This window comes from Physcomitrium patens, chromosome 24 (assembly GCF_059467195.1).
Source record: "Physcomitrium patens ecotype Gransden chromosome 24, ASM5946719v1, whole genome shotgun sequence".
Taxonomy (NCBI): Eukaryota; Viridiplantae; Streptophyta; class Bryopsida; order Funariales; family Funariaceae; genus Physcomitrium; species Physcomitrium patens.
Window position 1 is genome coordinate 9,439,802 of NC_143433.1, and position 13,743 is coordinate 9,453,544.

General features: G+C 39.2%; 1 protein-coding gene across 3 annotated transcripts; it reads right to left on the reverse strand.

The window, feature by feature from the left end:
- Positions 1–274: 274 nt before the first annotated feature.
- Positions 275–13,085, reverse strand: LOC112276798 (structural maintenance of chromosomes protein 3). Of its 3 annotated transcripts, none has more exons than XM_073530866.1 (29): positions 13,018–13,085; positions 12,460–12,601; positions 11,470–11,545; positions 11,247–11,285; positions 10,878–10,945; positions 10,402–10,473; positions 10,073–10,152; positions 9,697–9,775; positions 9,274–9,391; positions 8,896–9,071; positions 8,418–8,663; positions 8,028–8,149; positions 7,788–7,932; positions 7,142–7,314; positions 6,699–6,798; positions 6,216–6,352; positions 5,894–6,095; positions 5,616–5,703; positions 5,280–5,433; positions 4,938–5,085; positions 4,329–4,520; positions 3,672–3,855; positions 3,302–3,372; positions 2,484–2,635; positions 1,896–2,064; positions 1,463–1,612; positions 1,187–1,279; positions 909–1,083; positions 275–715 (listed from the first exon to the last, which is right to left on the reverse strand). In XM_073530866.1, the coding sequence occupies exons 2-29, from the start codon at positions 12,472–12,474 to the stop codon at positions 525–527; spliced, it is 3,615 nt and encodes a 1,204-aa protein (XP_073386967.1). In that variant the 5' UTR covers positions 12,475–12,601; positions 13,018–13,085; the 3' UTR covers positions 275–524. The 3 variants fall into 3 exon arrangements, with proteins under 3 accessions (XP_073386967.1, XP_073386968.1, XP_073386969.1); XM_073530867.2 differs by having other exon boundaries at positions 12,835–13,024; XM_073530868.2 differs by lacking the exon at positions 13,018–13,085 and adding an exon at positions 12,788–12,894.
- Between the last annotated feature and the right edge of the window lie 658 nt (positions 13,086–13,743).

Genomic DNA, 13,743 nt, shown 5'->3' on the forward strand with positions numbered 1-13,743 from the left:
TTAGCAGCTAAATAATACACGTGTGCGAGCTTAGAACATTTTCTTCCTAAACAAACAAGACCATTCCATTAAAATCGTTTAGTTTGTCATGAAATACACGTTCACAAAATTAAATTTAAAGACAATTCACCAAACAATCTAAATCACTGAAACCATTTTGCCACATTCAACTTCCAGCTACAATTAAGATTGTGTACTTGCAATTTCTCAAGTGCAAACCAAATGTGCAATGCTAGAATCTCCTCATAGATCATCCAACACCGGGACACGGACATGCAAGCAAAAAGATCCATCTAGTACATGTCTTAAAAACCATCCAATCACGGACTGAATGAGCAGTTTGGGGTCCTCAACAAGGTTGCCTGAACGATGAAGTCCTACGAATGAACGTTTTCATTTCACCAGCCACTACTGAAGTCTACAATCTAGCCATACAAGATCCAGTGCATGCATCTGGGCAAACCAATGTGCTGTATCCACAATTACACAAGCTGCAACTTACTGCTCAGGATAATACTAAAGAATTATTCGTGCTGATGACTTTGATCTTGCTCAATAAAGTGAAGAGCTTCCTCCTTCGTGATGACATCGACGCGGCTCACGCGGTTCTTATGAGTCACTCCGTAAACTCTATCTGCCACCTTCACCAGCTCCGGCCGAAAAGTGGTAGTAATGAATTGAGTGGCTCCTGCATCCGCCTGCCGTTTGATCATGTCTGCACAATAGGTTAAGGAGAGCTGCTGAAGGTAGAACAAAACACGTGCAATCACCAGAGATAATGATGAAAAAATCAACTTCAAATGAGAAGGTTTGCGTTCATGCAACAATAACCACTAAATATCAATGAGTATTGCATAACTAGTACACAAGCATATTGTAAGGGTTTGAGTGAAGGAAAAAGAGGATACTGCCAACTGCTGTCCGATATTGCGGGTCAAGTGCAGCATCAATCTCATCGAACAAGTAAAACGGTGCGGGGTCACATCGTTGGATTGCGAAAATGAGAGTCAGAGCCACCACTGTCTTCTGGCCACCTGACAACTGCTTCATAGACTGTGTCTCCCCTTGGCCGGTGAAGGACACCTGCACACCACAAAACAGATGATTTAACCACATTTTAAGAGTAATGTCGATAAATTTGGATTGAGTTATATTTCAGATAAACACATAATTACCAGCAACTCACCTTGACCTTTACGCCAACGTATTTCTCCCGTCTTGCTTCTTCATCATTAGGAGCTCCTTCCTCATCAGGGTCATCATCACCTGCTTCGGCTGCCTGTAAACATACGATCCAAATATAATCCCACTCTCTCAAAGAGAATAAAGTTCAATTTGCTATTTGAAATCGGATTTAGCGTGAGATTAAGAGTTGCGTTCGACCTCCACTTGCACCAGAGTTTAATACACACAATTTCTTTTAACGAAAATCATGAAGGAAGCAATATAAGGATCTCCCTACCTTGCGTTTTGTCATCATCACCAAGCTGCCAAGGCCACCAGGCACTAGTTCACTAAACGCTTCTTTGAAGAATTTTGCTACTCCTTTGAAAGTCCGCTCAATGGACTCATCTTTCCGTTGATCCAAAACGGAAATAAGTTCTCTAATTTTCTGCAAGAAATAAGAAAAAAAGTGGTCCAACCCATATTAGATCTCATCTTTGAATGCAGCTTAGTCATGAACAGCACTATGTCTGCTCCCCATAAGTTGTCAGGACATGGCGAATTGCTTGAGGTACTGCAAATTACATTCGCAAAAGCATACGAGAAAAGCTGCAAACGAAAGTACATAACGTGGTGAAAAGAGGATTACACAGAAGACCACCACAAGATGTCTCTACAGACTCACAAAAACTACCTCACCTCGGTAACAATACTACAGCTTAGAGACTTACCTCGTCACCACTATCAAGTTCAGCCTGGCGTTTATGCAGTTCTTCTCGTTGCTCTGTAAAATTGACATACTGATCCAAAGCCTTCTTGTTCACGTGACTGTAATTCTTAAGCTGCTCATTGCACTTGTGTAACATCTTGTGCAACTCCTTCAAAGTCTTTTTCTGATACCTGATAGTGAAGTAGTCAAGGACAATAATGTGAAGCCCCTCAATACCCCAATGTTACAAGCATAACTGAAGTTTTCTGTTGACCATCGTCCATATTAAGCCAGCAACTAAACATGCAAATAGAGACATCTTCGGAAGGTCACTTTTAAGACAAGTTATTCATGATAATTAAGATTACCTGAAGTACGCAGCACCTGCTTAAACAAGGGAAAGGAAATTGAACATTCCAGAAGCACATTCTTATAACTAACTGCAAAAAGCTATACAACAAAGATCTAAGGACTAGTCGCTACGCCTCTCTGTTAAGTTGGAATCTCAAACGCAGTTATTTATCATAGATACAAAACGAAAGACTCCTTTGGTTTACAGAACCTGCAATGAAATGAGGGCAAATGGAAAAAATACAGAAATCATGATTACTTTTCAAATGCATCGGATGGCAAGGATCCCAGGTCACGAATCTTCTTCATCAAGTCCTCTCGTTTAGCATGGAGAAGATTACGCGTATTCAATAATTGTTCCAGATCTTTGGATTCATCTTGCAGAGTCAGCTCATATTTGTCCTCCAAACCCTAGACAACAAAAAAGAAGACTATTTAAGAACCAGTCTACACCCATCAAACTACAATAATCCTGTGGCAAAACGAAGTGCAAATGCAATAGTTCAGTTCTCACTAGAACAAATACACGAGGTTGAAGGGTGCAATACACTATCGACCACCTCCAGTATCAAGTGCCTACGTTCTGGTGGATTGGGCACACAGAACGCATTAAAAGAAACGTGTGATCACATTGAAACTAGCAGTCTTAGAGGCAACTGAAAGATCAAAGTTATGAGAATACAATTTTTCCCCGACTACTACCCACATATTGCTGCAGATAATCATACAGCCCATTTAGCGATATTAAGAATTTTGTGAGGTAGCCAAAAGAAAGCACATGAATCATGTTCTTAGAAAGCAGATTAAAGAAGAAACGATCCCAGAATTTGTTTGAACATGTTAAGCTTCAAATTTGCTGGTACTTTAAACTACATTTCAGGAGGGAGCAGTACAAAAATCCTCGAAAAGGCAGCCTAAAGCAAAATCAAATGTAGGTTGCATCAGCGCAAATTGAAAATGATCTGTACAGGACTTCATGCTGTCTGTATACAAAGAATCCACGTGAAAGAAAGAAAATAAGTACGAGTGGATAAATTCACATTAAAAAGTTTGAAGATGCACATTTGACCCACGCACCTTGAGTTCATCCAGTGCATTTTTCAAGTCGCGTATCCCCTTGGAATGCTTATCGATCTGATCGGTCACCGCTGCAACGCGAAGACAAACGCGTGAGACAAGTGTATCTATCCCTCATGATGTGAAGGCAAGTCAACGAGCAGTATGATGACCGAATAGAAGTACATATACATGATGCAAATTCATTGCACACCAACACTATTAACAAAAAAAATATTACTAACCTACAAACTATCCTCAAAACGCGCGAACGTGATCCAACCAAAATCAGGGACAGACCGCATATTTTAGCCTTAATGTGGACATATGTACAAGAGCAGAAGTTTAAACTGGGCTGTCCCGAAACTGCAACAACCCATGTGGCACATACATTTCAGCTGTCGTACAGCCTCATCTACAGTACTCTTGGCATCCTTCAGCTCTTGTTTTCTGAGTTCCACATCTTGGACAATCGTTTGTGAGTCAGATGCAGCTAACTGAGCTTGCAGTTCCTGTTGCCTCTTCACCAGATTTGTCGCTAGTAGCGTCTCCAGTTCGCTTTTCCTGGTCTCAGCCTGAGACAGAGATAAAAAGAAAGGGATGAAAACTGTAATTTAAAAGAATATATGTACAAAAAGAAAAACTCTTCCGCGACTATCAAGTTTTGCGCTTATACAATACACCGGATAGTCCCATCGTGTTCCGTAGCAGCTGTCATAACCCCAGGAAAATGAAACTCTTCAACCACAATCGTACACGTCCCTGCTTTTCCAGAAAATCAACGTATATGTTTCTAACTCCCACTCCTGATTTGTCATATACGTGTACTGATTACAGATTGTGTTAAACGTGTACAATCTATTGCCCAGTTTGTGGGCGTCCGTTCCTTACCATCGAATCCTAATGCTGAGATCTCCGTGTCAGAGGCTAGGAATAAGCTGCGAGTATATCTACTGTCTTCTAGACAAATAAGCCTTCACAAAAAAGCCAGTTACTATGAATAGCAGGTTAATAACTTTACTAAATAAAGAATTCAGAAAAATCTTACATCCATCCGACGGGCTTTGCACTCAATGAGCTGTTCCTTCAACTGAGTGATCTCTGGATTCAAGGAAGATAATAAACTCCTTTGTTCAGGCGTCAAGGAATCAACCAATTGAGTCTCCATCTCTGCTCGTCTGGAAGCTATGCCGGCTTTATGAGAATCAATCTGATTGTGAGCTGTGGCAAGCAGCCGTTTCTGCAAAACAAAAAAGAGGAGGAAAAAAAAAAACGGTTATCAGCATGTTGCATACTCAAATGTAGGGTTTGTCAAGTACTTGATGTATTAGCTATGAGGTAAAGAATATAACCTAGGAAGAAACCAGAGAAATTTTCATCGTCCTTTAGATAAATACACGCATATGGAAAAATTCAGGAACCGCAGTGAACCGACATCTCTCATCAACTTACCATCAAAAGAATTTGACAGAAAAGATCATTAAAAGCATAGAGAAAGGATTTCAGGATTTAAAAAATGGAACACTCGAGATGTAAGCCCTACACAGCCTCGACCCTCACAGATGAGATGACTTAAGTCCATCATGAAAGTTCTATGCCTGTATCTGGCAAGCATGAAAATGCACTTAGTACGCACTCAAAAAAGAATATTTTTTACCTTTGCCTCCAAAGCTTGCCGTGTGGAGCTCTCTTGCTTCTTGAGAGCAGCTATATCAGCCCTCAATTGATCTGCCTGTGACTTGTGATAGCTCAAAGTGGCATTCATTTTCTCTTGTTCACTTACAATGGCATTACACTTCGAGTCTATATGTAAGAAACGTCAAGAACTACCAAAGAACATTTTACAATCTCAAACCAGCATCTAGAAGTAAAGAAATATGACCATAGAAAAACGTTCAAAAATATCCACTCGGGAAAAAAACAAAATTACAAAAAAACATAACACAACATGACATAACGTAAGAAAAGACAACACTGCAAGTGAAGCAGAGTCAAGAGGATATTTTGCAATTCAGCTCTCACTTTAGTCAGCTCCTGTTGCTTCACATTAACAAGCTTATTATTTTCACGAATCACACTAAGTAACTTCAGTTTTGATCTTCTGTAGTCGTAGAAACCGCCAGTCATACCTCCTTTTTTGCTTACTTGATCACCTATTGTCAGGTTTCAATAATTATACAATCACGACACGCTTCAAAAATGATAATGGAGCTCAGATCAGCTAAAATCACCTTGCTAAGTGAAAGAGCATCACGATTCTAAATAGTCAGACCTAGGAAAAAAACTCGAAACTTATGACATGTACAATTAAATTGAAGGTAGACAAGCCACTCACCATCCAATGTTATGCAGTCAACTTCAGCAGTTCGTGAAACAGTTGTTGCAACCTCAAGATCTCTACATATTACAGTCCCTCCAAAAACCTACAATGTATTTATTACAAACGAAACACTCCTCACAATCAGATATTTCTTTTGAAAGGATCTAAAACAAGTTACTATGAAAAATAAAACCAGGGAAAAACGAGTGAACGATGACAAAGATCTATTAAGACCATGACGCAGATACAGAGAGTAACTGCTGAAGCACAAGGGGATCATACAATAAACTGACCTGGGCAAAAGCAGGGCCAAATCGGAGGTCATACTTGATCTTCTTTAACAAAGGGACAACATCGGGACCTGTGGGATAGCTCACTCGAGAATATCTGATTTGATTTAAAGGCATGAAAGTGACCCTTCCGCCCTTCTCAGAAGTCAAGTACCGAATAATTCTTGTTGAGATTTCGTCGTTGTCAACCACTACATGGAACAAACTGCAACCAACCAGTATTTATTTGAGTCATTTCATGCCTTCAACATACACTGATCGGCCCAATATTTTACTTGCAAAAATTGTGAAGTCGTAGAAACCAAATTAAAACTTCTTACGGTACCTGTTGCCTGCTGTAACTTCAAGAGCAGTGAAAAATTTCTCCTCACATTCCAAGAGCTCAGCAAGGGGACCATGCACTCCTGTAATATTATGGTCTTTTATGATTCTGCGAACTGACTGGAGGCCCCGACGGATGTCCTGCTCAGGAAAGTACAAAGATACCAAGCTGCTCAATAAAAGTTCCATAACTAAAACAAGGAAATAACTGTGTTACATATGTGAAACTCAGAAGATACTTTCACTACAGAGAAACAAATCACCAATGTAAGACAAAAACCCAAAAAAGGCACTGAATTTATAGTAACGTGTTTGAACACAAAAAAAAATGAGTGAATCACTTAGTAAACTTCACATATAATCAAAGTAAGTGAAATTTGTAGATTGCAATAATAATAAAACAGAAAGCTGAGGAAAGGACATGAATCTTGTAACAAGGACACTAAAACAGGATATGACCAGTTAGAGTACTGAAGCATGAACTTACTCCTGGAGCAGCCAGATCCATACTCTTCTCCGATTTGACAATGTCCGCTTTCAATTTCTCAACCTCACGGTTAAGTTCATTCTCTTTCTTCCAAAGCACCCTGCAGATGTGTTCATTCAGAAGATCGAAGATCAGATCGATAGTGTTCAAAGTTTTAAGTTTCACATGCTCAAAAAAATAGAGTTAGTTTGCAAGAAGCTCGTGTTAGTGATATCTGAAATATCTTGCATCGTGCACAAGGTACAGTGCTGCTACTTCCCAACCTGACATCGAAAAGAAATCTCAACTTAAGATCAACTGTTAAACAAGCACTAATTCAGAGTTAGGGGCAAAATCTAGTTCTTTAGCTGTCCATCCAAATAGATCTAATATTAGAGGTCTCAAGAACCTAAGATTTATGCCATGATTGAGCTAGGTTTATCAATCTTAGAAGGAAAACTTACTTCCGGTTCTCCTGAAGTTCATCCCTTTCAATTTTTATGGCTGAGAAATCCTGGCGGCATTTATCAGCTATCGCCTCTTGTTCATTCATCTCAGCTTCACGAGCTTCAATGTTTCTCTTCTGCTGGGCATAGTCCTCGTTCAGATTATTCGCTTCTAGTTCTAATTTGGTAATCTGCACGTTCACAAAGTACGAACTTAGAGACTGAAATATAAATGCCAACAATACTAGCAGAAACAAATTAACATGAAATTACAAAAACATCCTCAGAGTGAACGATAATCTTCACTCATATGATGCATTCAAGTTGAAAATTAAGGGCTCTACACTTTTATAACAGAATGAATTCCTAGAATGTCCATTGTTTCAACTTCCATGTGAAGAAGTACTTCCCCTTCAGCTTGTGTACAAAGACTAGATTAGATTGCTTATAAAGAATGCAGCTTTTTAGTACTTTTTGCCATGATTCAAAGATTAAAACCAACACAATACATTTTGATACGCACAACAAGATTATAAATAAACAAGCAGATGGTAGCAATAATTTCTCAGCGGTAGCATTATTGATGTGAAACCAGTGATGTACCCCTAACCCTATCAATTGCGAACTAATGAATCAAAAAAAATGTTACGCTAATATTCCCCACCTGCTCTTGAACATCTGCCATGACCCGCTCAATGTCATCAATCTCTTTCTGAAGCCAACTATCTCTATCTTCTTTGCTCCGAAACTGGGTCGTCCTCCCTTGCTTTTGATAGAGAATACTGAGTTGTCTTTCACGATCTGCGATCCTGGAAATGGAAGTCCAAACCTTGAGTGTAAATAAATACCATGAAAATACCTCATGAGCAAAAAGACGGAACAAAGCTTTTAATAGAATATATACCCTTTCAATATGGCCTCTTCTTGAGCCATGAGTTGATCAAAGACAGGACTAACATCCTCAAGGTCTTTCTGGGATCGTTCAACCTCCTTTTCTATCGCTCTGAGTTCTCTTTGGACTTCCACCTGGTAACATTACACAAAACAGTTAACCTTAGAATGCAATTTTTTATTAAAAAAGAATTACGAGGATCTTAACAAAAGGACTTGCAATGGATCAAAACATGAACTCTGGACACATTGCATCCACAATGTTAAATTGTTATGGTGCTCTTTGGATGATATAACGCATCTCTCCACAATATCCATCGCACAAAATCTGTTCCGGTTATAAAGTCACGCTGGAACAATTAAGGTGCTCTAATGAGCAACCATTAGAGTGCTTGAAGCCAACCTTAGTTCGTGCTTCTGCTCTCATTCGCTCTTCAACATCCTTCACATCTAATTCCTTCTTCGCATACAGCTTCAAAACCTCTGTTTTCTGTCGCTCTGCAGTTTCTTTCTCTTTCAATAAAGACTGCAACTCTTTGTTCAAAGTTTTCAGCTCCTTCTCCAAGTTCTTGGACTTTTCATGAGCATCAACAACAGTGTTGTGCATTTCGCTTGACTTTTCAGAAACTCTTGCTCGAGCTTCTTCAATCTGTACATACGAACCAATCTATTAGAATTTGGACACAAAGATAGAATTTAAAATGTAGTACTTTAATGCGGATCTTTCAAATCTTCAGTAAATATACATGCTAATTATAAGTTGAACATTCATCGGCATTAAAAAACTATCCAGAAAACAAAAGATATTGCACATACAGCGCATTCCCAGCAACGACACACTAGCTTCTCAAAACGCAGATTTCAGGTACAGATAAACCAACCTCCTCAAGCTTTTGCCTTGCATCAAGAAGCTCCTTCTCAAAAATCGTGTATTGTAAGGATCTTCGTTGCTTGTCCAGCTGCTGATACTTTTTAAGCTCTTCTTTCTCTTCATCAAGTTCTTTCAGTCTCTCCTCAATGTACTGTACCACCTGTATGATTTGCTTTCTTCTGTTCTCTGAGGATTTAAGCAATGAATATATCAGATAGCTGAATCCAAATTTGGAATGGTCTAAAAGCTCATGCGGGAAATTACTCTGTAGCAAGACCAGAGAAAAAAGATGAAACAGACCAGACAAACTGAAAACTTTGAATTTGCGTTCTGATTTTGCAATTTTACATTTTGGCTACAGAAGACTCCAGAAATAACTAATACTTGCCTGTATCCACCATAATCTTCAAGCTCTCTTTTCTGCGTTCTTCATACACACGAGTGCCCCCGATCTCCTTCAGCAGATCAAGACGCTCATGGTCCTTCATCAATGTTAAAGAAGCAATCTGCAAATCATGAACACGTCCCACGAGTTATACCATAGAAAGAAACTTGAATTTAAAAGCTGAAATCTTATTATTGAGTTATCCAACAACCAAAAAACAAGACCATTCATGTATGAACTAGTACAAGAGAACCAGACAGCTATTTAGCCACCAAATATTTATGCTTGAATACCCTGATTTACATCCTTCGGGCTTAAACGCCAAAGACAAAACAAAGTTTCCAACTAAACCCAAAAAAGTCTAGCTGGGTGACCTTACGTCGATCAGAGAAAAGATCGGAAGTGACTCTCTAATTGAAATAATACCTTTCCTTGTTGCACAACATAGTAGGGGTTTGACCGAGAAAATCCAGCACTCTCAAGTAGATTCATAACTTCAGTTTTCCTGCAAGTTAATAACAGGTGAAGTATGTCGAATCTTAATATAAATAAGATTCATGTAAAAAAGCACAAAAATGCCAACAGGGAGAATGAACGAATCCGCTGGAAGAACAACATGGGATTATACAGTCATAGTAACACACCATTATTTTTTCTAAACCAAGTAAGATCAACATATTAAGAGACATAACAACCAGCAGGAGAAACTGACATCTCTCCATTGGGATATTCATACATAGAAAGCAGACAACTGATCAAAATTGGTCACTTCACAAGAACAGTGAAGTTAACAAAATCCTACGTGATGTGCTTCTTGTCGAGGAAGTACTCGTCCTTCTTTACACCAATTGTCCGTCGCAATCGCACTTCCTCTCGGTCAACCTAGTAAGACAATTGCAAACAAAGTAAGCATTCAGGGAGTCCATGCACAGTATTCTTGAATAATTATAATTTTACTCCCATAAGCCTAAAATGAGGAAGACCCCTGAAATTGAGAATCATGACACTAGGCTTGTTATGATGATGCAACAATCACTTTAGACATGATTGCTTCCCATCAGTATATGTATGTATGTGTAAGTCAACGACATCAATAGATAAAGAGTATGAAGTATGAGAAAAGCTTTGTACAGGGATGCGATTGTCGCTGTTGTCAAACACTATCTCAACAAACGCCGACAAAACTTGATGTCCTGCGCCTTCCTGGAATACAAAGACGAAATATAAGCACCACCTCAGGTGAAGCAACTGAACTGGGTTGATTTATACAGCACACTAGAAACAGGAGGGTTGTATCTGGGTCGGTATAACTCGGATCTGAATTAATCCTACTTCCCAGACATACTACGCTGCCCAGAAGCAGTGTGATATTGCCCAGAACCAAACTCGGATCTGAATTAATCTTATTTCGAACATATTTCCAGTGAAGACAGAAAGAGCGCCAACGGCAAAACACGGCAAAATAAGTGGCAGCAGCAAATGTGTACATGGAATAGGAACAGCAAACAGAAAAATAATTAACTAAAAGTGTATAAGTAACATCAAACCCTAAGAACTAGATGGTGTAGCAATAAAATATCAACAGGAGGTTTGGATAAAATACGAACATGAAGAAGAGCCTGCCTATCCTCAGCCCGGAGATGGTGAAATAAGTCGCTGAGAACAAACCTGATGGCTGCACATCCACCACAATCACGATTTAAAGAAAAAATCGTCAAGACACATATTCATTCACTATGGAATGATTCAGCCTGACAGTGCTTGGTAGAAAACACCTAAGAAGAGGATAAGCATTGCAAAGATATTATTGAGTATGCGGTGCTGCCATCCTTCATCAAGAAATAGCTTAAGTATGAGGAAAGTGAAGTTCAAGTAAAATCCTCACAAGAAATTGAGAATTACTGACATATTTACAAAGCAGAGTGCATCCATAGTGAACATATAGCTTCGAGGCGAAATTGAGAAGGTATTTATACCATGAAAGAAGTTGGTTTTGCCCGAGCCATTTGCACCAACTGAACAACGAGCACAGTTACAATGATAAATATTAGAGAGGGGACCAACAATGACAAAAGTTTAAAGAACATTTCAAGAAGTCTTATACAACAGCCTGCCCAAGAAGCATCACAAGTACCAGAGTCCTGTTCAAATTGTCCAACTAAATCAGATTCAAGCACCACGAGAAGTTCCAGGCCTCACCGACACAGTTATGCTTGGGGCTAAATGGTTCGGTTGCGACTTGCTCCTTGTAGCTCTTGAAGCCCTCAATAATTACCTGAAGGCGGAAACGCCACGTCCAAGTATTATCACCTTTGAACCGACATAATGGCATCCGTAGGCAATTCAGCAAAGACCACACCAAAAACCTTACAATAAAATAAGCCATAAACAACTCAAATCCCAGTTCCGTACACATAATGAAATATCGACCCTCCCGCCGAATTCAAAGCTAGCTGGGAGGAGAGCACGATGAAATAGACATGGTTGTCTACGTTAGGGAGATGATTAAGTAAAACAATTTTGATGCTCTCTACACTTCTAGATACAATGGTCATCCTCATCTTCGGATTAGATACACCCGTGACTGACTATTTAGCTTTTCCCTCTCCTAAGTATCCTCATATGATCTTAATCCAGGTAACTAAGCTAGCAGAACGATCATGACCAGACCCAATATCTCCTTCCTGGCAATGCTAGATTACCCTGCAGAAGCGACGAATTCAAGCTTCCTTCGCCCTACTCTGCAGTGCAGTAGCTTTATTGCACTACAGTTTCAAACAATTGCGCGAGAATCCAAAATAAACATAGTAAAATTGAATTTGACTAGCAATCTTTCCCGACACTCCACCACATTCACTTTAGCAAGGCTAGATCTATTTGGTTCAAGTCTTCATGATACAAAAGGCAAAAAAGAACTAGAAAGCTCCCTTCATATCTCAAGTAAAGTTCCAGAGATAATGAAGTCGAATTAAGTAATGCATGAATACGTAAACACTGTCAACAGCATCAGACTTCTTGTTCATGACATGCTATAATTTTACTGTCATAGCATCCCACCAGTTCTTCAACAGCAGAGCTACTAGAAATATAGAACCTCTAAGCTAAAATGAAAAAAATAAGCAAGGCAATTGACCCCTTCCATTCAATCAAAACAATAATGATGACAGCAATTCTTAGAGGTCTTTGTACCTGCTTGATGTACATGGTGATGGAAATGAATGCCTCAGCAACTTCTCACTCGAATTTCTCAAAACCTTCAATTATCATATTACCGCAGACTCCGCTCGAACGTCGCCTCGGCAGTCATTGCATTGCAAATCACACGAGAATCCTAAAACAACGGCAACACCTTAAAATCCAAAAAAATAAAAATTTCAACGCGAGACTCCACTACCTAGAGAGAACACTTGCCCGAAACCACGCTATCAACAGAGCAGGGCACCCTAGTGGGGTTAGTTCAACGCTCTCATCCAAAATGCATTCTCTCTAACCACTAAAACTCCAAAACTCCACTCACAGTGCTCGAGAATAGAAATAATAAAACCAACGCTCCGCACAGCCCACCTCGCAGACAACGTCAACCAAACCATCAAGAACCCTCAGATTGGCAAATTAAACTCGACGGAGGCCGTTCGAGAGCTCGATCGGCAGCTACGACAGCGACGAATGCACAGAGAATGTCGTCAACGGGAAACGGTCCGGAGAAAAATCGGATGGGGAAGCAGAAAAAAACCTCACTACACGTACCTCATGAGCTTCTGATTGCTGCAGAGCAAAAAAGCGCGAGCGGGGAAACCAGAGCCAGGATACCGAGGTTTTAGGGTGTGGCGGGAAAGAGGAACGGTCCGGAATTTATCATTCATCCATTGGATGGATTGATTCTTCTTCTACGTTCCCCTGAACGTTCATCTCCAGCGCTCTCATTAATGGCCTTCTTTGGTACCCACGTGGGTTCGAATCTCGGCTTCGGTTGAATCTGTTTATTAACAATAACGGAGATTTGGGATTTTTGTTAAAAGTTCCTTTTTATGCATCACTTACTTTTCCTACTCCACGTTTAAACTTTTTAAATTGGTAGTGAAATACGATGTATTTAAATTTGAAGTATTTAAATATCAACATCTATGAATGTATTTGTGTACATATGTAGGTAGGTATGTATGGATTCAAAATTATTAAGTAAATATTTTTAAAAAATATATTTTTGCTTTGTTTAGGTTAAATTTAAGTGTGTTTCAATAATAATATAATTCTTAGCATTGATTTTTGTGATGAGAACTATTTCTTTTCTCTATCCCCTTCCATTACTTCATGCTTGTAGATTCAATAAAAGCAAAAGCTTACAAGACCATTACACCTTCTGTTGGTTTTTTGATATTGCTAATAATTAATTACTAGATCTCTATACTTTTATGTGATTTTTGAAATTTAAAAACTAGCCAAGCATATCTTAAATAAATTTTAAATTTTGAA